Source organism: Colossoma macropomum, unplaced genomic scaffold, assembly GCF_904425465.1.
Source record: "Colossoma macropomum unplaced genomic scaffold, Colossoma_macropomum, whole genome shotgun sequence".
NCBI classification, from domain to species: Eukaryota; Metazoa; Chordata; class Actinopteri; order Characiformes; family Serrasalmidae; genus Colossoma; species Colossoma macropomum.
This window is the reverse complement of record NW_023494802.1, coordinates 41,626,183-41,651,571: the sequence shown is the minus strand read 5'-3', so window position 1 is coordinate 41,651,571 and position 25,389 is coordinate 41,626,183. Positions and strand designations below refer to the sequence as shown.

The 25,389-nt window shown below is 43.1% G+C and overlaps 1 protein-coding gene across 2 annotated transcripts; it reads right to left on the bottom strand.

The window, feature by feature from the left end:
- Positions 1–750: 750 nt before the first annotated feature.
- On the bottom strand, positions 751–24,965 carry cntrob (centrobin, centrosomal BRCA2 interacting protein). Of its 2 annotated transcripts, XM_036591567.1 has the most exons (19): positions 24,763–24,965; positions 22,753–23,027; positions 20,931–21,168; positions 20,456–20,546; positions 19,790–19,862; positions 19,437–19,581; positions 18,228–18,344; positions 17,945–18,061; positions 16,390–16,488; positions 15,860–16,084; positions 13,257–13,382; positions 11,493–11,626; positions 7,297–7,422; positions 6,158–6,305; positions 5,503–5,611; positions 4,794–4,964; positions 3,307–3,855; positions 2,117–2,198; positions 751–869 (listed from the first exon to the last, which is right to left on the bottom strand). In XM_036591567.1, the coding sequence occupies exons 2-17, from the start codon at positions 23,019–23,021 to the stop codon at positions 3,614–3,616; spliced, it is 2,430 nt and encodes an 809-aa protein (XP_036447460.1). In that variant the 5' UTR covers positions 23,022–23,027; positions 24,763–24,965; the 3' UTR covers positions 751–869; positions 2,117–2,198; positions 3,307–3,613. The 2 variants fall into 2 exon arrangements, with proteins under 2 accessions (XP_036447460.1, XP_036447461.1); XM_036591568.1 differs by lacking the exon at positions 24,763–24,965 and having other exon boundaries at positions 20,931–21,164; positions 22,753–22,829.
- Positions 24,966–25,389: the final 424 nt, after the last annotated feature.

Genomic DNA, 25,389 nt, shown 5'->3' with positions numbered 1-25,389 from the left:
ATCTCACCTCTCTCTTTTCGTTCTGTGCTAGTTTGCGGTCCAGATTGGCTCTGACTGGGTCAGTGCAGGGTTCCTCCGGCCTAAAACATCGATAATCAGACAATAACTCCAAAATGTACTGTGTGGGGCTGAACAATTGTGTTTTTATTACTGGAAATCTCAAGTTGCATTTTTAATTATATATTACATTGTTCACAGATGTTTTTAATTTTTTTTCACTTGAAATTTTAAACTTAATAACCTCTTCAGCTTCTTCTCTAACATTTGAATGGAAAGTGGGAAAAAATCCATTAATTGATTTTCAGACTCTACTTTCATCACTTTTGACAGTTGCTAAGTTTAGATTTACAAGTTTAATTGATTAAGTATTTGGATTTCCAACAACTTTGGAAAAATATTTAAGATGTTCAATACAAGCAGCCACAGAAGCGTAATTTAAATAAAATAATCACATTTAAATCACAATTGGACACCTTCCTCCGATCGTTCAGCCCTGACCGTTAGGATAACGGTGTAATTATCAGCTTGTAAGTGTGCAGCACTGAAACACTCATCATTATTTAACGGTTTGTGAAGTGTTAGTGTCATAGTTTGCTGGTAGAACACAGACCTGATGAGGCTGCCGAGGAGCTGCTGGAGTTGCTGGTTGGTGGGCGTCTGAGGTAACGCCAGGCGGAGGAGCCCAGCCAGCTGTTCCAGCTCTGGGTCAGGCTGCCCCTGCAGGACTGAGGGTGTGACCTGTGGTCCACAGGTTGTGTGTGTGGAGGAGGGAGGGTTTACGGCTTGTGGAGGAGCTGGTGCTCGAGTGAGGAGGGAATTCACCGGAGCTCTCAGCCCAGAGGAGAAACTGTCCCACTGAGAGTTTACGCCTGTATGTATACATATTAGAGACATATTAGAGGATGGACACACCTGAGTTAGTCCAGTCATCTCAGCCTCAGAAGCTCCGGCCCACATAGTTACACAGACCAGACGTCTACTGTATGCTGTAACTACCAGAGTTTTGCCGGTTAATCTGTATTGCTGATTCCTGACTTCCATTCACCAGTTATCAGTCCAACAGAAGAAACTTATCAAGCTTAATGCTGTCCAGCTGTAGCAAGCAGTTTCCTTTCTGATCACCATGACAACAAGCCTTTCTATAGGAGGGGACTTAAAAATACATTACTACACTTATATTTATACTTAAATGAACATTTTCCATCATTCTTTATCTCTTAGAATTTAACAGGCAGTTTTGTTACTGGGCCTTTAAAGCTGATATATGTAAATGAGCTCTGATCTGACTGACTATCCTGTATTACGCTTGGTTCACTCTGGGCTGAAACACTCCTTATATTTTCAGTATGAATGGGCAAAGCTAGGCTGCTGTAGATCGAATAGGCATAAATATCATTGCTCTCCAAAGAAAAACAAGTATGTCCAAAATAGTAACTTTACAGGAGAGACAAAAACATTCTTACCTTTCAGTGTAAGTCAATGTAAAGAGATTTTATTCCAAGTGATTTTAGAGCATTTCTATTGGTCCATTCATCATGAAATTTTCACACAATGTAAAGGACAACTGGTGTGTTGAAAAGATGTAGAAAAATAAAAATCGACAAAAATGGAGATACATAGTTTGCTTTGGACAGCGACGATACGCAAATACATTGAGTTTCATGACATCACAAAAACAGGGAAATCAAACCAGGCTGTGTTTAGAGCTTTGTTTCTCTGTATGCACTGTACAGTGTATATACAGGGGACTGCATGGCACACTGTGTAGCTTGAACAATGTTTATATACTACATTAAATACTACTCCTACTATTCTCGTAAATTTTTTAGGCCCTTTTTTTTAGAACTTCCTGTCTTTAACTGTCATTCACTAGCTTTGCTTGAAGCAATTAGTAGTTAGTAAACGAGATATTCCCGCCTGTTTGATGATGCATACCGTTTTATTTCATACAAGGTCCATTACCATGATAAATATCAAGCAACAACACCAGTTTCTGATTGGCTGCCTTTGTATCCAGCAAAGGGCTACTTTCCTGACAAGGTTCTTGGCCATAAAGCCACAAAACCTCACCAGACTCTCTGATGACTGCCAGTAGTCTGGCCAGATTAACACTCACCTGGGTTAACCGACTGTGTTTCTGCTTCACGCTGCTCCGCTGGCTGCTCCTCCAGAGGATCACCAGGAGAACGATCCAGCAGCTGGAGCAAAAAGAAGAACGACAAACAGAGAATTAAACTCACTATATGGAATCAAGCTGCTTTTGATACCTAAGGGTCTGAAATTTCCCAGTTTTGTTCAAATATGCAATAAAATATGCTTCTTCCACAAGCACAACTGCACAGTCACAAATTCAAACATCTAAAAATGGAGATTCATAATGAGAGAGAACATGCTTCAAACTCCCCGACTTCACTAAACTTTCAAAAGTAATTTTTATTTAAAAGTTAAAGATCTAGGAAAGAGTAAAGATTTATTGTTGCGCTCTGTAAAACATAAAGTAGGTTACTGCAGGTGTGTAAAGCAACAACACTGAATGAAAACTGAATAGAGACAGTTTTGTCCACTCACTGCTGAAAACTCAGCAAACACACACCGATCAGGCATAACATTCTGACCACCTCCTTGTTTCTATGCTCATTGTCCATTTTATCAGCTCCACTTACTATATAGGTGCACTTTGTAGTTCTACAGTTACAGACTGTAGTCCATCTGTTTCTCTGATACTTTGTTAGCCCCCTTTTACCCTGTTCTTCAGTGGTCAGGACCCCCATGGACCCTCACAGAGCAGGTACTATTTGGGTGGTGGGTCATTCTCAGCACTGCAGTAACACTGACGTGGTGGTGGTGTGTTAGTGTGTGTTGTGCTGGTCTGAGTGGATCAGACACAGCAGTGCTGCTGGAGTTTTTAAACACCTCAGTGTCACTGCTGGACTGAGAATAGTCCACCAACCAAAAATATCCAGCCAACAGCGTCCTGTGGGCAGCGTCCTGTGACCACTGATGAAGGACTAGAGGATGACCAACACAAACTGTGCAGCAGCAGATGAGCTATCGTCTCTGACTTTACATCTACAAGGTGGACTGACAAGGTAGGAGTGTCTAATAGAGTGGACAGTGAGTGGACACAGTGTTTAAAAACTCCAGCAGCACTGCTGTGTCTGATCCACTCAGACCAGTGCATCACAGTTTTCTATGCTATTTTCAATGTTAAAAATCCTGGCATTTCCCCTGAAAGGCTTTTGGAAAACGTGTCGCTGGTCTAAGAATGAGGCGACAGTCACACAGGAATGTAAATCTGTCCGTTACCTTTGAGATGTAATACTGCAGTTCATTCTGTCGGTCTTCACCCAGAGACGAACCGCTGGTCCCAGTGGGAGGAGCTCTTTCTTTGATTGACAGGGACTGTTCTTTCATGGGCAGAGCTTTACTTCCTGCACTGCTATACTTCTCTACAGATACGTCACATCTCCCCACCCCCTTCTCTGAGCTGTAGCTCTGATTGGTTAGTCTCTCTGAGGAGGTGTGTACCTGATTCAGTCTGACGCTCTGATCTGGATTCTGATTCGTTTGCCTGTTCACACACTGTTCAAACTGACTCCTGATGCGGTTCGAATCAGAATATGAATCCTGATTCCTGAAATGATTCGAAGTCTGATTCAGAGTTTGACCCGAACTCTCTCCATGACTTCTTACAGTTGATCCCGTCTCTACTGCTTCCCCTCTTATGCCCCGTCCTTCCGCCCTCTCTCTCTGTTCTTTCTCTCCCTCCCTCTATTCTTTCTCTCCCTCCTTCCCTCTGTTTCTCTCCTCCTACAGGCCTGTCCCAGAGACTGGTCAAATCACTGCCTCCCACAGCTGCAAACACAAACAAACAAACAAACAAACACTTATTTTGATACTTTTTTAGGGTGTTATGTCAAATAGAAATAAATTTGCAATGAAAAATTACTGTTTATTTACTGAATTTAATATATTGGACAAACAAAAATAAAAAATAAGTAATGGCACATTTTATATTTATTTTATACATGCTTTTAAGTTAACTTTAGTTAATAAACAGTAATTGTGGATTAAAATGTGTTCTAAATATATAGGATGCATTAACTTTTCTTGAAAGTTTTCAAACTGTTGCATACAACAGTACACATGCACACACACACACAGACACACCAAAAATTACAAAAACAGAAATGTGATAGCAAAGATATATATATAAAATGTCCCATACATATTATATGTAAGTATATGTAATAGTAATAATTACTATATATTTACAACAACCACAATATTTGTACTAAATATGTAAGTCTCTACATGTAATAATAATATATCCAATATAAATATAATACATATATATAAAAAAAACACATTTTTCCATGTTTATTTTTCTACATCACTAGAACACAGTAGTTGTGTGTAAATTTCATCATGAATGGACCAATAGAAATTTTCATGTTACTTGGAACAACATGTTTTTACATCAATTTAAATTAAAACTTAAGAACATGTATGACTTTTCTTATAAAGTTAATTTTCCGGACTCGTTTATTTTTGGACAGTGATGATAAGTGACTATCTGCATGTAATAAATCTGTAATTATGACCCTAATCTTAACCTCAGGAAACATAAAGAAATGATTTTACTCTTTCAGTTTAAAAAAGAAAGATGGAGCTTTTGTTAAAATCACTCTACAGTGTCAGGAGTAACGTGTTATTCCTGTAGGTTCAGTTATCTAGAAGCTCTGACTGACAAAAGCCTCATGAATTCCCTGCGGCGTAGCGCTGCTATGTACCTGTGAGGTTAGTGTCGTCCAGCACCGGCTCCAGAGGACGGAACACGTGACTGTGATCTAACAGGCCGAAATCACTCTCTCCTCTTCCTCTCTCCACTCTGACCTCCTCCTCTCCCTTCATCCCTCGCTCCCTCTCTCTGGACAGATGCAGAACCACAGCCTGAGGAGCAGCTGGGAAGATGGAGGAAGAAAGGGATGAGGGACAGGAAGAAAAAGACAAACAAAATAAAAATACAATGCAAAAAGACCAGTGATCATTATAATAATAATAATAATAATTATAATAATTATAATAATAATAATGATTTACTTATAACTGCCTATCAAGTCTCCTAATGATGCTGTACAATTGAAAACAAATTCTAAAAGAAGTTCAACATAAAATTCTACCATCATCAAACAGTCTGGATGGAAATAATAATAATAATTATAATAATAATAATAATAGTAATAGGATCAAAAATGAAGTAACAAATTAATAAAGGTGTCAAATGCAGAGGGAGTGAATTTTGTTATGTAATCTAATCTAATCTACAGATCAAGACACTATGCAGGGGCTCTGCAGGGGCTTGAGAGGAAAAAAGGCAGCCTGAATATTTATTAAACAGGAAAAAACTGTATATATATATATATATATATATTCATATATCCACATACATACATACATACACACACATATATATATCCAATCGTCAAACAGTGTGTATACCTGAAGCGAGTGTGTTAGCTGTGCTGCAGATGCTGCTGTCTGGATCATGAGGGGAAGAGTGGGGTTTAGAACCGTCCCACAGAGACATGGGAGAAAACATCCCATCAGCCTAACACACACACACACACACACACCCACGCACACACACACACAAACACACACACACACACAAACACACACAGGAAGAAAGGCACTGCGTAAAATATTTGCTCTTTATAAACTCTACACCCATAAATACCCCAAAAGTACGAGTGCATTTTAGTACTCGCTGATACCGAGTCCAGTACCATACTGAGTAACCACTTACAAATAAATAAATGTTAGTGTAAATAAGTGTAACCTTACCAGTTAAATCGTTAAAATCTAGCTGATTTTAGGTGAAGTGCATTAGCTACACAAAAGCACCCATACAGAACCCGTTTCGTCTGTGAGCAGGGCCTACGTCATGTGTTCATTACAGTGTACATTCAGTGTAGACTTGGCTTACGTCACACGGTATCAGGTGGTATCAGATGTTGGTATCGGTTATGAGCATTTTTATGAGTATGAGTAAATGAGCACAGTATTGGGCCGATACCCGATACCATTATCGGTATCGATGCATCCAGTGTGACTAGCTACTTTTCAACGTGAGTAAATGTGATTGGTTGGAGACCTGCTCCTGATTGTTCAGCAGCCTCAGAGCCTCCGTCCAATGAGAGCGCATCATTCCCTGCAGGCGGGACACGAGCTCCTCCCTCTGTGTCTCCAGCCTCCTCTTAGAGGCTTCCATAGAAACCAACTCTTCCTGCAGTGCTGCCATCCTGCGCACACACACACACACACACACACACACACACACAGAATTAGAAAAAAATGCATGTTTCACTCTGATCAATAACTTAAAAACCCCAATATTTACCTCCAGATCTGTGATCACTTTATTTAGGTATTTTTCTGAGGAACTCTACAGAGAACATTATGATTCAATATGTACTTTATTTTTGACAAGTTCAACTACAGTTTCAAAGTAAATGCTCTTAATATCATATTTCCATCAGAACCTGTCACCAAAAATAATTTTTTTTCTTAGGCTGGAGTGTCAAGGTAGATCTGTACTATTATAAAATAATTATGCCAGCGAGATGTGGAACTCAGTGGAGAACTAACTGACTGACAAGAAAGGAGAGGAAGAGGAGGAATTCCACTGTTATTTTATTTTCCCCATAATTCAGTGTGTGAGATGTAATCAGAGATTCAGAGGGGTTTGGTGTGAAATGGTTCTTTACAGTGGTGGTGATAGGAACCAGGGGTCGCCATGACTACAACACAGATATAGACATTTTATTTACTATCCAGAACCACCAGTGAACCTACACGAGTCTTCTGAGTTTATATGAATGTTGATGATGAAAATAGTGGAAAATCTGAAATAATAAGTTTTCTTTGGGGACTATTTTGCCTCACAGCGCCCTGCATGTATCCCTCCACCATGAATGGAGTTTAAGTTCTCTAAACTATCATAAAACAGTGTCTCAGTCATCAGGCAGTGAATTCATAACCATTTCATGTAGGAACTTTCTGTGAGGGAGCTTTTAGAGGTGGACGTCTGGTTCCTATCACCACCACTGTGAACAGTTCTGACTCGGTAAGTTTCTCTAGAACGGAGCGTTTCACACCAAACCACTCTGAACCTCTCTGAACCGCTCTGTTTACATCTTAACCACTCAATTATGCAGGAAATTTGGAAAAAATTGGTGGAATTCCTCTTTAAAGGCTAATCCCATCCTTGTGCTGCTGTAGAGGAGAACATACTTGTTGTTGAAGTGGAGCGTGAGCTGCTGCTGCTTCTCGTCTTTCTCCTCTAACTGCACTCTGAACTCCTCCATCTGTGCTGAGAGCTCTCGTTCATGACGAGCACTCAGGTCCAGCAACTGCTTCCTGTAAAACAAAAACGTGCCCACATGTAGTCTGAGCTGGTGCTGAGTAGTTCTTGTGGTTTAACAGTATAACAGTGTCTTCCTGCACAGACAGACCTCCAGCTTTCAGACTGATGAAGTGCCCTCGCCGTCAGCAGGCATGATAATTTTACTTTGCTTTTGGCTGGTCTCTAAGAGGTGAGGCTCAGTGTTGCCCCAGGAACAGAGCTTCATTGCTCTTGAGCGCCCCCTCTGGTGCAGTGAAATTTTTATATTAAGTGAACACAAGAATAATTTGTGTTTTAATTTGTTAATATTACAAGTTCAATAAACTCGACATTTGAAGTTAAGCTAGTTGCTTCCTTTTTATGCTGAAAAGCTGCATCATTTTTTACAGCTTTCCTCAGTAACTCTGACCTCTCACATGATACATCGTCACAGCACTGGAAACCCCACCAATGAAGCAGTTTAAAGCCCAATTCGGACAGAATTAAATGTACACTGGGTCCTGTGGTCCTTTCCTCTTTTACAGGAGCTCATCTGTGACTTTACTGCTTGAAGCAGTTTTTCTCCCTCCTCCCCTAAATTACCTACTGTTTTTCACCAAACTCAGCTCTGCTCTGATCATTTTAGTCCTGACCGGATTCACATCTCTGTGTTTGTCTGGTCAGATGTCGCCTCATGTTGGGAAGAAAAGATTTCTGACGGCTGATACCGCTGCAGTCTGTCTCCTAGACCCTCTCCCAGATATTAAATTCTTTCCCAAATGCAAACCAGAAGACGGATGCTCTCCTCTGGAGTCGACTGGTGATGGAATCAGTTTACTCTGGGTGGTATTTTGACTACAGAACAGCTTTATCAGAAGAGAAAAGACAAGAGAAAGAGATCTTACAGGCCCATTAAAGGAGGGATTATAAAGGCAGCTACGCAACACTTTTAAAAGTTGTTTTTTCTTTTCTTCTTTTCTTAAACAAAGTTCTGTACAACTAATGACTGGTGACATCACTGTCAGATCCTTAAAGATCTAATGTTAAATTCTGGTAAAAGAAAACACAACCTACTAGAAACTTGTTCATCCTGAGGTCTTTTTACTGCTGTCTGGGTGTGAGAGTTTTATCACTGAGCAGACGCATAAAAATGCTCCCCCTGATGAGGAAACCCAGTCTGAACAGGGCTTAAGACCGCAGCGCATTCCATAGCACGGTCATTTTAAACAACACCCAAAGTCTGCAGTAGGGGGCGCTAATAACTCACATCATCAACTTTTTGTTATTGGAAAAACAGGGAATTTATGACATGCTCCTAAACCGGTCACGTAGTTTAGCTGTAGCTGCGCTGTTCTCCTGCTGTGTGTCTATGTGTACCTGTGTTGTTTCTGTAGTTTAGCTGTAGCTGTGCTGTTCTCCTGCTGTGTATCTATGTATATCTGTGCTGTTCCCGTAGTTTAGCTGTAGCTGTGCTGTTCTCCTGCTGTGTATCTATGTGTACCTGTGTTGCTCCTGTAGTTTAGCTGTAGCTGTGCTGTTCTCCTGCTGTGTGTCTATGTGTACCTGTGTTGTTCCTGTAGTTTAGCTGTAGCTGTGCTGTTCTCCTGCTGTGTGTCTATGTGTACCTGTGTTGTTTCCCGTAGTTTAGCTGTAGCTGTGCTGTTCTCCTGCTGTGTGTCTATGTGTACCTGTGCTGTTTCCCGTGGTTTAGCTGTAGCTGTGCTGTCCTCCTGCTGTGTATCTATGTGTACCTGTGTTGTTTCTGTAGTTTAGCTGTAGCTGTGCTGTTCTCCTGCTGTGTATCTATGTATACCTGTGCTGTTTCCCGTGGTTTAGCTGTAGCTGCGCTGTTCTCCTGCTGTGTATCTATGTGTACCTGTGTTGCTCCTGTAGTTTAGCTGTAGCTGCGCTGTCCTCCTGCTGTGTGTCTGTGTGTACCTGTGTTGTTTCTGTAGTTTAGCTGTAGCTGTGCTGTTCTCCTGCTGTGTATCTATGTGTACCTGTGTTGTTTCCCGTGGTTTAGCTGTAGCTGTGCTGTCCTCCTGCTGTGTATCTATGTGTACCTGTGTTGTTTCCCGTGGTTTAGCTGTAGCTGTGCTGTCCTCCTGCTGTGTATCTATGTGTACCTGTGTTGTTTCTGTAGTTTAGCTGTAGCTGTGCTGTTCTCCTGCTGTGTATCTATGTATACCTGTGCTGTTTCCCGTGGTTTAGCTGTAGCTGTGCTGTCCTCCTGCTGTGTATCTATGTGTACCTGTGTTGCTCCTGTAGTTTAGCTGTAGCTGTGCTGTCCTCCTGCTGTGTATCTATGTGTACCTGTGTTGCTCCTGTAGTTTAGCTGTAGCTGTGCTGTCCTCCTGCTGTGTATCTATGTGTACCTGTGTTGCTCCTGTAGTTTAGCTGTAGCTGTGCTGTTCTCCTGCTGTGTATCTATGTGTACCTGTGTTGCTCCTGTAGTTTAGCTGTAGCTGTGCTGTTCTCCTGCTGTGTATCTATGTGTACCTGTGTTGTTCCCGTAGTTTAAGTGTAGCTGTGCTGTTCTCCTGCTGTGTGTCTATGTGTACCTGTGTTGCTCCTGTAGTTTAGCTGTAGCTGCGCTGTTCTCCTGCTGTGTATCTATGTGTACCTGTGTTGTTCCCGTAGTTTAGCTGTAGCTGTGCTGTTCTCCTGCTGTGTGTCTGTGTACCTGTGTTGCTCCTGTAGTTTAGCTGTAGCTGTGCTGTTCTCCTGCTGTGTATCTATGTGTACCTGTGTTGCTCCTGTAGTTTAGCTGTAGCTGTGCTGTTCTCCTGCTGTGTATCTATGTGTACCTGTGTTGCTCCTGTAGTTTAGCTGTAGCTGTGCTGTTCTCCTGCTGTGTATCTATGTGTACCTGTGTTGCTCCTGTAGTTTAGCTGTAGCTGTGCTGTTCTCCTGCTGTGTGTCTATGTGTATCTGTGTTGTTCCCGTAGTTTAAGTGTAGCTGTGCTGTTCTCCTGCTGTGTGTCTATGTGTACCTGTGTTGTTTCTGTAGTTTAGCTGTAGCTGTGCTGTTCTCCTGCTGTGTGTCTATGTGTACCTGTGTTGCTCCTGTAGTTTAGCTGTAGCTGTGCTGTCCTCCTGCTGTGTATCTATGTGTACCTGTGTTGCTCCTGTAGTTTAGCTGTAGCTGTGCTGTTCTCCTGCTGTGTGTCTATGTGTACCTGTGTTGCTCCTGTAGTTTAGCTGTAGCTGTGCTGTTCTCCTGCTGTGTGTCTATGTGTACCTGTGTTGTTCCCGTAGTTTAAGTGTAGCTGTGCTGTTCTCCTGCTGTGTATCTATGTGTACCTGTGTTGCTCCTGTAGTTTAGCTGTAGCTGCGCTGTTCTCCTGCTGTGTATCTATGTGTACCTGTGTTGCTCCTGTAGTTTAGCTGTAGCTGCACTGTTCTCCTGCTGTGTGTCTATGTGTACCTGTGTTGCTCCTGTAGTTTAGCTGTAGCTGCGCTGTTCTCCTGCTGTGTGTCTGTGTACCTGTGTTGTTCCTGTAGTTTAGCTGTAGCTGTGCTGTTCTCCTGCTGTGTGTCTATGTGTATCTGTGTTGTTCCCGTAGTTTAAGTGTAGCTGTGCTGTTCTCCTGCTGTGTGTCTATGTATACCTGTGCTGTTCCCGTAGTTTAGCTGTAGCTGCGCTGTTCTCCTGCTGTGTGTCTGTGTACCTGTGTTGCTCCTGTAGTTTAGCTGTAGCTGTGCTGTCCTCCCGCTGTGTATCTATGTGTACCTGTGTTGCTCCTGTAGTTTAGCTGTAGCTGTGCTGTTCTCCTGCTGTGTATCTATGTGTACCTGTGTTGCTCCTGTAGTTTAGCTGTAGCTGTGCTGTTCTCCTGCTGTGTATCTATGTGTACCTGTGTTGTTCCCGTAGTTTAGCTGTAGCTGTGCTGTCCTCCTGCTGTGTGTCTATGTGTACCTGTGCTGTTCCCGTAGTTTAGCTGTAGCTGTGCTGTTCTCCTGCTGTGTGTCTATGTGTACCTGTGCTGTTCCCGTAGTTTAGCTGTAGCTGTGCTGTTCTCCTGCTGTGTATCTATGTGTACCTGTGCTGTTCCCGTAGTTTAGCTGTAGCTGTGCTGTTCTCCTGCTGTGTATCTATGTGTACCTGTGCTGTTCCCGTAGTTTAGCTGTAGCTGTGCTGTTCTCCTGCTGGATATTTGCGAGTCGCTCTGTGACCTGCTGTTCCACACACAGTCTGAGCTCCACCTCCCACTGAGAGCGCTGAGCCTCGAAACGAGCCTGCAGGGAAACAGTTAACATTCTCGGTTCAAAATAAATCATTTAAAAATAAAAACACTGTAATCTGTTAACATTAAATGACTACATTTTGATCTTGATGTATATTCAAGACATTTCTATGATTAATTTAACTGATTGAATGAAGACTGTGACTTGCGCTTAAAGCTCCACCTGCTGGAGAAATGTCAGACTGCAACACATGCCCTAAATAATCACGTCCTAAAGACACATTCACTTTATGTTTAAAAAAACAAGTAAACAAAAAAACAAGGAGTTTTCTGTTGGTATAATGGAGACACTGTGAAATTCAGCTCCTGTCTGGAGACATTAAGTATTCAATTTTCATTATTGCATGGACACTTAAGGTGAACAGAGAACGCAGTGTCGTGTGTTACTCTGGTAAGCTCTCAAAATATTACAGATGCACATACTGCAAGTACTACAGATGCTCTGCTCAGTAAACATTTCTACTTAAAACCTAACTCTGAATAGTACTGGATTACTGGATAAGCATCTTCTGAGCTACTTGATAAACAAAGCTGCATTATTATGTTATGACATACTTTAGGTGTGTTTACCATGTTTTTTAAGGACTTTCATGTCATATACACAAACATGTGACCGCAAACACGTGCATTTCTGAGATTCTGCATTTTTTCCTCCTTTAAGCCAGACTGCACCAAAGTCTCTGGCTGTGCATGAGTTTATGTTACAGTGGAGAAAACGCCTGTATAAAAATACGATGAAGTTTTATGAATCGATTCAAAATCTTTCAAGAGAGAATCGCAATAAATGTAAGAATGAATCATTTTTCCTACATGGAACGATTACAAACTGTGCTGAGTCTCTGGCTCTATGGCTGCGTTCACATTACCAGGCTGAAGTGGCACAGAGTTTTTACCTTAATGTCACACAAACCCGATCTATTCAAATCAGATCTAAGCCACTTTTGTATGTGGTCCTAAATCAGATACATATCCTAAATGTGGCCATGTGAGCTTAACGTGAATGCTCAGATCAGAATTCGTCCACCATCATTAAGTATTAATGTGGCAGCAAAACCTAACCTGCCAGTGAACTGTGTATAATCAATTCATCTGAGCCTTTACTGACCTCGTCTTGCTCTAATAATAAACAGCTGAGAGCTGCTCAGAGCAAATTATCCTGGTGATGAAGGCTTTATTTATTAGGATGTACGCATGGGGGTCGTTTCAGGGCGCAGGTTCGTTCACATTAACGTTAGATTTGAGTAACTTACCTACATGAACGTGAGCCAAGTTAGAAAGATCAGATCTGAGCAAAAAAATTCAAAGTGAAATGAACTGAAACTGAATATGTTCTGTGGTCCCGCCTGCCTCTAAACTGAAAGCCACATTAATATTTCAAAAACAGATCTGAATGTGCTGGTAAAATCTAAAAAACATCATAAATAGTTTGTAGCACTTGGCTTAAATAACACCATTTTTTAGGTTCTGGTTACAACATGCGGTTCTGAATAAAAGGGGCCTTTATCATCTTAATCAATGAGGCGTTTGGCCCATTTTACTAAAGGAACTCTGTAATACAGTCGCTGTATAAGATCTCCTATTCAGACTTAAACCAATGAACTGTCTATTATAGCGTCTCTGACCTGGTCCAGTGCTCGATCCACCCTGGCCGTGTCTCTCTCTCTCCTGGTCTCCTCCAGCTCCTGCTGTAGCTGCCGTACTGTGGACTGGGCCTCCTCGCGGAGCTGCACCTCCTGGCCCACTCGCTCCTAAACACACACACACAGACACACACAGACACACACAGACACACACAGCAGCCCTTTTACACAGGAACTTAAGAGTGATCACACAGGACGGGTCAGAACACGAGCCAGAATCAAAATCTCAGTGAAGATGATGCAGCAAAGTGAACCGTCTGTGTTTTCACAGCGGAGTTTTCAGTCTTTAATAAGTGTATTTTTACTGCACGGTTAAAAACAGTGTTTATATGAGCAAAATGAGGAACACTTGATTTTCCATGATACAAGCCCTCTCTGTGTCCAGCTGCTGTGTGAAGTGTGTGTGTGTAACTGACCCTCTCTGTGTCCAGCTGCTGTGTGAGGTATGTGTGTGACTGACCCTCTCTGTGTCCAGCTGCTGTGTGAGGTATGTGTGTGACTGACCCTCTCTGTGTCCAGCTGCTGTGTGAAGTGTGTGTGTGTAACTGACCCTCTCTGTGTCCAGCTGCTGTGTGAGGTGTGTGTGTGACTGACCCTCTCTGTGTCCAGCTGCTGTGTGAGGTATGTGTGTGACTGACCCTCTCTGTGTCCAGCTGCTGTGTGAGGTATGTGTGTGACTGACCCTCTCTGTGTCCAGCTGCTGTGTGAAGTGTGTGTGTGTAACTGACCCTCTCTGTGTCCAGCTGCTGTGTGAGGTATGTGTGTGACTGACCCTCTCTGTGTCCAGCTGCTGTGTGAAGTGTGTGTGTGTAACTGACCCTCTCTGTGTCCAGCTGCTGTGTGAGGTATGTGTGTGACTGACCCTCTCTGTGTCTAGCTGCTGTGTGAAGTGTGTGTGTGTAACTGACCCTCTCTGTGTCCAGCTGCTGTGTGAGGTGTGTGTGTGACTGACCCTCTCTGTGTCCAGCTGCTGTGTGAGGTATGTGTGTGACTGACCCTCTCTGTGTCCAGCTGCTGTGTGAAGTGTGTGTGTGTAACTGACCCTCTCTGTGTCCAGCTGCTGTGTGAGGTGTGTGTGTGACTGACCCTCTCTGTGTCCAGCTGCTGTGTGAGGTATGTGTGTGACTGACCCTCTCTGTGTCCAGCTGCTGTGTGAGGTATGTGTGTGACTGACCCTCTCTGTGTCCAGCTGCTGTGTGAGGTACGTGTGTGACTGACCCTCTCTGTGTCCAGCTGCTGTGTGAAGTGTGTGTGTGTAACTGACCCTCTCTGTGTCCAGCTGCTGTGTGAGGTATGTGTGTGACTGACCCTCTCTGTGTCCAGCTGCTGTGTGAAGTGTGTGTGTGTAACTGACCCTCTCTGTGTCCAGCTGCTGTGTGAGGTGTGTGTGCGTGTGTGTGCGACTGACCCTCTCTGTGTCCAGCTGCTGTGTGAGAAGTGTGTGACTGACCCTCTCTGTGTCCAGCTGCTGTGTGAAGTGTGTGTGACTGACCCTCTCTGTGTCCAGCAGCTGTGTGAAGTGTGTGTGTGTGTGTAACTGAACCTCTCTGTGTCCAGCTGCTGTGTGAAGTGTGTGTGTGTGTGTGACTGACCCTCTCTGTGTCCAGCTGCTGTGTGAAGTGTGTGTGTGTGTGTGACTGACCCTCTCTGTGTCCAGCTGCTGTGTGTGTGTTACTGGCACTCTCTGTGTCCAGCTGCTGTGAGGTGTGTGTGGGTGTAACTGAACCTCTCTGTGTCCAGCTGCTGTGTGAGGTGTGTGTGCGTGTGACTGACCCTCTCTGTGTCCAGCTGCTGTGTGAGGTGTGTGTGCGTGTGACTGACCCTCTCTGTGTCCAGCTGCTGTGTGAGGTGTGCGTGTGTGTAACTGACCCTCTCTGTGTCCAGCTGCTGTGTGAGGTGTGTGTGTGTAGCTGACCCTCTCTGTGTCCAGCTGCTGTGTGAGGTGTGTGTGTGTGTGTGTAACTGACCCTCTCTGTGTCCAGCTGCTGTGTGAGGTGTGTGTGTGTGTAACTGACCCTCTCTGTGTCCAGCTGCTGTGTGAGGTGTGTGTGTGTAACTGACCCTCTCTGTGTCCAGCTGCTGTGTGAGGTGTGCGTGTGTGTAACTGACCCTCTCTGTGTCTAGCTGCTGTGTGAGGTGTGCGTGTGTGTAACTGACCCTCTCTGTGTCCAGCTGCTGTGTGAGGTGTGCGTGTGTGTAACTGACCCTCTCTGTGTCCAGCTGCTGTGTGAGGTGTGTGTGTGTAACTGACCCTCTCTGTGTCCAGCTGCTGTGTGAGGTGTGCGTGTGTGTAACTGACCCTCTCTGTGTCCAGCTGCTGTGTGAGGTGTGTGTGTGTGTAACTGACCCTCTCTGTGTCCAGCTGCTGTGTGAGGTGTGCGTGTGTGTAACTGACCCTCTCTGTGTCCAGCTGCTGTGTGAGGTGTGTGTGTGTAACTGACCCTCTCTGTGTCCAGCTGCTGTGTGAGGTGTGCGTGTGTGTAACTGACCCTCTCTGTGTCCAGCTGCTGTGTGAGGTGTGCGTGTGTGTAACTGACCCTCTCTGTGTCCAGCTGCTGTGTGAGGTGTGCGTGTGTGTAACTGACCCTCTCTGTGTCCAGCTGCTGTGTGAGGCGTGTGATGTCCTGCTGTAGCTGAGACAGCGAGTGTCGGCTCTGCTGGTTCTGCTGATCCAGCTCTGTCTGCAGAGTGACGGTGAGAGTCTGGAGTTTCTCCGATTTGGCTCGCTGCTCTTCAGCCTCGGACCGCCGCTCCTCCACACGGACACGCAGCTCCTCCACACACACCCGCAGCTCCGCCAGCTCCCGCTCCTGCACACACACCGGCGAGTGAACGGAGTAAAACGCTGAGATGTTTGTTTTAGAGCCGCTAAAGTGGTGAGTCACTGTTTTTACATCATAATCACAATTTAAAATTCTTCTTAATAAAAAATAAAACAAACAAAAAGGCGTGGAGCTTAATTAAGCCTGTAGAAAATAATCATGTTCACATCTTAACGGCAACACTAGCAAAATGCAGCAGAGCAAACAGACACAGAGAAAATACAACTGAGTTTGTTGTGCAGACACGCGTTTAGTACCAGTCAGCTACATACATGTAGTATGTGTTTGTGCACCTGCTGTTTGTTGAGGTTCTGCAGCTCCTCGTTGCGTTTCTGCTCCTTATCCAGCGCCTCCGCTGCCTCTGACAGACTCTTCTCAAAGCTCGCCAGAGCCTACAACACACACACAAACTGATGAACACCATCTTAACATTCTGACTGGTGTGGGGACATTCTGCTGGTCAGAGAAAAGGTCTGACCCTAACATTTCTGTCAGTCTGTTCATCATGAAATTTTAACACAGTGTAAACATCAGCTGGCTTTTTTAAACGGTGTACAAAAATAAAAAACAACTAGAATACAGATTCTAATGAAAACGAGAATTATTACTAGCATTATTATTATTAGAGTTTATACCATTAAAATTATCATTATTATTACTATTTTACAGCATGCTTTAGCTTAATCACCAACAATCGAAGCTCGTAACAGACATTTGACTAATATTCTTTACTATGTACAATTGTATGCAAGTTTGGGTTCCCCTGTTTTGTGGATTTTCTATGTAAATGTACAATTAATGTTAACTTGCTACAAATAACATGTGCACTAAAACGTGCAGGAAATGCCTTATTTAAGAGTGTTCTCTGTAGAGGATGTGTAGATTTATTCACACTAATAAAATCAACAAAACATGGAGTTTGACCAACTGCATGTTGCAGTTTTACAGCCTCACAAGTAAATAATTTACCTCAAATCAGACGTCTGAGTATTTTTAACCTAAACTAAGGCCCAACCCCATTTCACCCCTCACTCCTACGACTCAGGTGTCCCGATTCTTGTTGAGATAGAGGGGTGGGACGAAGTGTTAGGGCTACATGATCCTCCAAACAGAGGTTTTTCAGAGACTCCAGAGTGTTAAAAAAAAATAAAAAATGGCAAGTTGGCTGAACAAGAGACCAAAGAAACCCACAAATATGAGAATTTTCTCTGTTAAAATTTCTGATAACGATTATGTTATTTTAGTTTCTTCATAACATCCATAAAAATCTCTAGTAGTGCTGATGTCTCGGTAGCTACATTTCCTGTTCCACCTTAAATGGCGCAGCAGTTCCATTATGGCTACTCAAGCATCAGAACTGCTGCTCCATTTAAGGTGGAACGAGAAAATTTGAACGAGAATCTATTGAATATCTGACTTCAGCTTCATATCACTGGAGAATTAGGGGTGGTGATAATAAATAATTGCCCCCCCTTTGAAGATCATATGAGTCCCTAAATGTAACTAAAGCCCAGCAGTGAGGAGCTGAACTTTACCCTCCTCTGCTGTCACTGCAGACTGGCAGGGTCGCCTACAGAGCAGCGCTGGTAGCTGTTAATGAAGTGATGCTCTTTTTATTTGAGGGTCTCATTTCAGAGGAAGATTTCAACCACTACCCTGTAACTCAGTTCCAAGGGGCAACACTCAAAAACAAGGGGTAGAGGACAAAATAAGAAATGGGGTTGGGCCTTGGTCTGTTTGATTTCTCACCCTTTTACATCATCTGACTGTATCTGCACTTTTATCTCCTTAAAATCAGTATCGATGATGAAGTCCTCATATCAGTCGTGCCCTGGAGTGAGAACACACCTCTCTGTGTTTGTCCCGCACACTCTCCGCCGCCTCCTTCTCCTCCTGCAGCCGCCTCACTCCCTCACTCTTCTCTCGCTCGTGCCGGCGCCAGCCCTCCACCACCTTCTCTAACGTCTGAGAGAGAGAGAGAGCAATGAGAGAGAGACATTAGATGACACTGTAATGAGCAGCTTTACTGTTTCTATAGGCCAAAAACATTATTAATTCATTTAACTCTGACCCAGTTTTCAATTCCTGTCTATCGGAGGAAAATGAATCAGTTTGTGTTTTGTGATGTAACCTTGTCGAGCTGCTCGATCATGATGTCCTTCTTGCGGTCAGCAGACACGGCCAGCGCTAACTGCTGCTGCAGCGCTAACATTTTATTCTGGAGGACCAACACCTGCTGCTCAGAGTGCTGCAGAGAGAGAGAGAGAGAGAGAGAGAGAGAGAGAGAGAGAGAGAGGATTATCAAGATACAATTACCCTGTAATCGGAAGTAATACCATCACAAATCAAATTTTTATGTGTAATATGAACAATAAAAGGGCAATAGAAGGGGAATTCCACTGATTTTTCTAAATTTCTGCATAATGTTTAAGATGTAAACAGAGCGGTTCAGAGTGGTTCAGAGTGGTTTGGTGTGAAACGCTCTGTTCTAGATAAACTTACCGAGTCAGAACTGTTCACAGTGGTGGTGATAGGAACCAGACGTCCACCTCTAAAAGCTCCCTCACAGAAAGTCACTACATGAAATGGTTATGAATTCACTGCCTGATGACTGAGACACTGTTTTATGATAGTTTAAAGAACTTAAACTCTATTCATGGTGGAGGGATACATGCAGGGCGCTGTGAGGCAAAATAGTCCCCAAAGAAAACTTATTATTTCAGATTTTCCACTATTTTCATCATCAACATTCATATAAACTCAGAAGACTCGTGTAGATTCACTGGTGGTTCTGGATAGTAAATAAAATGTCTATATCTGTGTTGTAGTCATGGCGACCCCTGGTTCCTATCACCACCACTGTAAAGACATCTGAACCATTTCACACCAAACCACTCACACTTAGACCTCACACAGTATAATATTATACAGAAATGATGAAACACTGGTGGACTTCTCCTTCGGTTCAAGTTAGCATAAGGACTCTCTGGTTGTCAGGAGAGGAATTCAGGCACTATAATCTAATTGAAAGAGAAGATACCCATAATACACTGTAACAGTTTATGTATGTGATTTTACATTCCAAGGTGAAGATCAATTATTTATTGATAAGTTCTTCTGAATAAAAACCTGATCATTTGAGTGTGGGTGTGTCCACAGCATAAGTTCTACCCCCTTCTGGCCAATTCACACTGATAGGCTGCCCAGTTCTCATCACTAACAGTGGTTTCAATGAAAGACACTTGAAATGAGAGCGACGGGCGAATCAGTGATACAGGTCAACATTTTATTTTTGTGTTATGTGCAAAATGGACACGACACAGACAGCGAGGGGCGTTACCTTACGTCTGGCTCTCTCTCTCTCCAGACTCTCTCTGATCACCTGCAGCTCGGACACAGAGGGGAACGGGGCGGGGTTTACGTCGGCACGGAGACGGGAATACCGTGGAAACAGCTCCTCTACACCACTGAGAGAGAGAGCCGCACTGAGAGAGAGAGAGAGAGAGAGAGAGAGAGAGAGAGAAAGGGAGAGAGAGAGAGGGAGAAAGGGAGAGAGAGAGAGGGAGAGAGAGATAGGTGGACACATAAAAAAATGAATGGCACAATAAAAAAAAATAATAATAATAATAATATTTAACATTTAACATTTAAATGTGTGCCTATTTATTCGTGTGTGTGTGTGTGTGTGTGTACCCGAGCAGGTGTGAGGTGGTGTCACTCTCATACGAGTCGTCCTGATGATGTTGTGGTGCAGGTCTCAGGAGCTCTGCAGGAGGAACAGGGTCAAATGTCAAGGTTAAATTTTCATAGTTCATATCAGAGGATGTGTAATGAGGACACCTGCCACTCAGTAATGTGTTCTGTGCTGGTCAGACACTAGAGGGCGCTCCTGAGGGAGTCTGAAATGAATGGCTTCTTGTGGAGCTTTTGTGCAAAATCACAGTTTATAAATGCTTTTTTATGTTGTTTTATGATTTTTATGCTTCACTCAAAAAAGCAGCCCCGTCTGAAACACTCTGTATAACTTCAGCGTGAATGGGCGGGGCTGTAGACTGAATGGGGGGGGCTAGACTACTGTAAGGTGAATGTGTGAATGTGGGCGGGACTAAACTGCTGTAGGCTGAATGGGCAAATATGCTAAACAAAGGTGTTTTTGAAGCTTAGTTTCCAAATATGGACTATAAGGAGTGGAGAGTGAACAGTATCATATTAAACTAACACAATGTTTGCACTCCATCAAACTCTTTTCCAAAAAAGGATATTAACCCTTTAATTAACAGTACTAACCATTTGGTTCCATTCATTCCTGTTCATGTATGACTCTCTCTGGCGCCCTCTAGTGTGTGTATGACTGCTCACCGTCTGTGTCAGTTGCTGTGGGTACTGATCTCAGCATCGTCTGTAAATGACTCCTCACGTTCTCCATCTCCTCAATATGCCGCCGGCCGCTCTACACACACACACACACACACACACACACACACACACACACACACACAGCTTGACTAACGTTTGTACAGATAGAGTGAGTTACAGACAGCTGACCTCATAGACTGTAGTGAATATGATGACTTTTACACTCTCAGTGATCTGATCACAAGCAGAGTGCTCAGAATATTATTAATAGATATTTACATCATTGTCCAGCACTGATATTTTTTGTGTGTCCCTGAGCACCTCTGAAGGTGGACTGAGTAATCAGATCACGGGGCGTCTCTGAGAGGCATTTTACCCCCTGTCCACTTAGCAGGACGCATGTTATTGCCAGATGTGAATGGGGGCATGCAGCTGTGCTGAGAGGTGCTACTTTATTACTATAGACAGACGGTGTTACCGAAAGTTTAGCGCTGCTGTTCACGCTGCTCTGCAGCTTCAGGTCCATCTCTTCGGTCATCAGCTCTGCGTCTGACTCCGTCTCCTCCGCTCCAGAGACGACGTCACGGGAGGAGCCTGCGTCCAGACTGAAGTCGGCCTGCTGCGACTCGTTCAGCCTGTCGGAGCTCAAGGACCGGGCAGCTGTCGCCACGGCAACAGAGCTGAGCTCCGGAGAGGAGGGCTTAAAGGATACCTGCCTGAAGAAGAAAGAAAGAAAAAGAATAAAAAAAGAAAGAAAGATAGAAAGAAAAGAAGGAATTGAGGAAGAAAGAAATAAAGAAAGAAAGGTACAAAGAAAAGAAAGAAAGAAAGAATGAAAGAAACAAACAAACAAATAAAGAAAGGCGCAAAGAATGAAAAATAGGAAAGAAAGAACAAAAGAAAGAAAGAAAGGAAGGTAAAAAGAAAGAATGAAAGAAAGAAAGAAAGAAAGGAAGGATAGAAGAAAGAAAGAAAGAAAGAATGAAAGAAAGAAAGAAAGGAAGGATAGAAGAAAGAAAGAAAGAAAGAAAGAATGAAAGAATGAAAGAAACAAACAAACAAACAAATAAAGAAAGGCGCAAAGAATGAAAAAGTAGGAAAGAAAGAACAAAAGAAAGATAGAAAGGAAGGTAAAAAGAAAGAATGAAAGAAAGAAAGAAAGATAGACAGACAGAAAGAAAAAAAGACAGACAGACAGACAGACAGATTAGTCTAGTATTCTAAGTATCTGATTCATTATGAGTGTTCAGGCCAGGCTGGGCTGCTGCACTAATAGATCTGCACTTCATTCATTTCACTGTATTTGCAGCCCTGCAGTAATGAGCGTTTTCCGTCTCTGTGAGGCTAAAAGGCAGATTTATATTTGTTTATGTACTGATACTGACAGATATGCACAAACATATACGACAAACATCAGAATCAGCCCACAATTTCCATACCAGTCCCTATTTACGACTAAATACAAGGCAAATAAAGTGTGACTGTATGATTATTTCTCAGTCCACAGTCCCTCTCCTGCTGCAACAGTGCAGACGTGTGCATGAGTGATTCCTGTGTCGTATAAACGTATAAACGCTCTCGCGCTTGGTGATAAAAAGACCATCACTACATCTGTAAACATGCCTAAGCTCTTACTGCAGTGGTGCTGCAGTGGTGCTGCAGTGGTGCTGCAGTGGTTTCTAGGATTTTTGGTTTTCAGAGTAAGAAAAGCCCCTTTTGATGACGTGTCTTGAAGGCTGAATTTGAAATCGGGTGAAATGTTTTAACCGGTGAATGGAGAAGCATTACAGCCAGGACGCTAAATCTTACCGGAGTTGCTGTGAAATCATTGTTACAGTGGAGAGCATGAATTACTCAAACCACAGAAACGACTCCGCAGGTGAGGAGCTAACGTTAGCAGTGGAGCTAACCTGGTTATCGAGATATCTTACCTCAGTTTGGCTCCTTTTGTCTGGCTGAAAGGGTAAAAACTCATCCCTGGTGTTTATTTCGTGGTAAATAAAGTCAAAATCTGTGTTTTCTTCATTATTTTGTTTGACGACTGAGGAAAGAACTACACTAACGCAGGCCTGGTTGTATTTATTAGCCTATAGGTCAGTGGCTGGGCTAGTACACAGGATTGGTTGACACCGCAGGGATTCCCAGTGGCTGTATGATCATATTATAATACATGTGGGCAAGACTTTATGACAAGTTTATGTCTTATTTCACAAAATACTTGGTGGGTCTGGAGACAGACACTTCTCTACATGTGTGATCTGGGGTGAAAACCCCCTGATTTAGTGGACGTCCTCTCCTACCTGGCTTTGGCCGAGTGGTCAGCGGAGACAAGTGGACGGCGGGCGGTGTAACTGCCAGTGCTGTAGAGCTCCTGCTCTTTACTGCGCTGTAAAGAGGAGTAGAGCCGAGCGGTGACCTGGCGAGAGGAGGAGAGGGGAGAGGAGGGCCAGGAGCGAGTGAGAGAGGGAAAAGAGGAGGAGAGAGGGAGAGGACGAGAGGGGGACGTAGGAGAGGACACAGGCAGGGGCTCCACATCGCTCAGGAGAACGTCTGCCATCTCCACAGACATCTCACACTGAGGAACACAGGGAGAAACGTGGTATTACTGAGGGACGTGGATAATGTGGCTCTGATTACATTCAAAATGACTGAATTTTCCAGATACATCACAGCATCAGGTGATATTTCAGGTAGCATTAATAACGTTAATAAGTCAAAGCCTGTTTTGACAGGGCTGTTTTCTATTCTCTATAAACACCATCTCCGTACTGTAAACGCTAAACAGATAAAATTACATCTACAGAGAAGAAACTTTGCTGGTTATTTAGCGTTTATGGATTTTGAACTGTTCTTTAAAGACAATCTGAAGCTCTTAGCAATTAAATATCATCGCTGTCCAAAGGAAAACAAGTGTCTCCGAAATAGTAATTTTGCAGGAGAGGGCAAAATGTTCTTTGCTTCCAATGTAATCTAATCTAAGCAATTTTGGAGCGTTTCTATTGGTCCAATCATCACGAAATTTTCACACAGTGTGAAGGACAGCTGCTAAGCTCAAACGATGAAGAAAAGTGAAAATCACCAAAAAATGGAGCTGCATGTTTTTCATTGGACAGAGACGATGTTACATTCAGGTTCTGGATACCTTTAATAACAGTTAGATAGTAAAAACACCACACTTTTTGACGGTCCCTATAGATAATATATAGATATTTCAATTATTAACAGCCTTTCTGGTGAGACTTAGTTGATTATCAACAGCATCAAGGTTAGGATTAGGTTTAGGAGTAGGTGTAGGTTTGGAATTAAAGTTAAGGTTAGACTTAATAGAATCTATCACCCGCAACTTAAAGTCGAGTTGCATTTAACGTTAATAGATATTTAGCTGAATGTTACTTGAAGACAGACTAAGCATTTGTAAAGCACTTTTAAAGACCACAGCACATGAAAGGTGCTACACAAATAAACTTGCCTTGAGCATCTACACAGCATCTACAGTGGACCATCAAAATAAAGCTTCACCAAAAAATTCACTAAAATCAAATGGCCTGGCAACAGGGGCGCCAGGGGCATATCATGATCCACCTGTAGCACTAAAATACGACTACACCTGTAAAAGAGAGGGGGGGGGTAGAATGTGAACAATGCACCATTTAAGATGGAACGGAAAGCTTTAATAAGAATCTGGCGAATACAAAGCCAACTTCAGCTTCTTAAGAAAGGCTGAGTGACAGTAATAATAAGAACTGCAACACTTTCCACACTATGGGTACCTTTATTTGTCCATACTGACAATCAGACACCTTTATTTTGCTGACTTTGTTCTGACACGGTCCTCTAGAGCTAGACCAAAGATTCAGGTCACTATTTAAGCTGCTGCTGCGCAGTGAAGCTGGCTTCTTATTCGAATGTCCCCGTTTAAGGTTGACTGCTGCACCTTTTAAGGTGGAACGGAACAATTCGAACCAGAAGCTGGTGAACAGGAAGCCTGAGTTCAGCTTTGTAAACATCTAAGGCTATTTTAACACGAACCTATGGACATTTCACTGTTTAGAGACACACAGGTACAGGTACCGAAGGTACAGAGGATAAAAGTCGATAAATTCGTGTTAAAAGTCGATAAATTCGTGTTAAACACCTCACCGGGTGATTTTATTCCCCTCTAAAGCAGAACGTTGTGCCCGCTGCGGTTAGCAGAGCGGCTAACGAGCCTCTGAGCCCGTTAAAATAACCCCGTTTAACAGTTCAGAGCGGTTAGATTAGCCGAGCGACTATAAAACATAAACAAACTGATAAAGCCCGAAGTTCCTCACCGATCCTGGAGCTTCAAACCCGCCGCTTTCAGCTGAAGCTAATGCTAATGCTAATGCTAACGCTAAACAAGTTTCCCGGGCCAGTCGGCGCCATAGCAACCACGGCCGCTGACGTCATCAACAACGGCCGACCAACAGCTCCGTTCATAAACCGATCCAGGGTGAATTAAAAATCAGTGTCAGAAAAGTAGCTAAGTTTCACACCACAGCAGAGTTACGATCCAAAAACACACTGTTCATTTATTTTTACACATAAAGGAGTGAAGGAAAAGGTTAAAACGCAGTTTCCCTCTGAATGAGTGATTCAGTAGGACCCACTAGTGGCTGAAATAAACACTACACTTTAACAGTGAGTGGATAAAAATCAGCATCGTTTACTCTCCTGCCTTCTCACGGGTGAAATACACAGTGAGAGTACATCTGTACTTGAGGTCTTAATACTTGAGTAAAGTCCGTTTGTATTTTAGTTAAAGGGTCATTCTACAGAAACGTCCATTTCTGTGTCCATAGCTTTACAGATCTATTACACTTAAAAACGTTAGGGTTACAATGTATTTATCTTTTTTAAATTAACAATGTTATTTTAACAATTACACCTTCTTGAGCCTCAATTTAGCAGTATTGGTT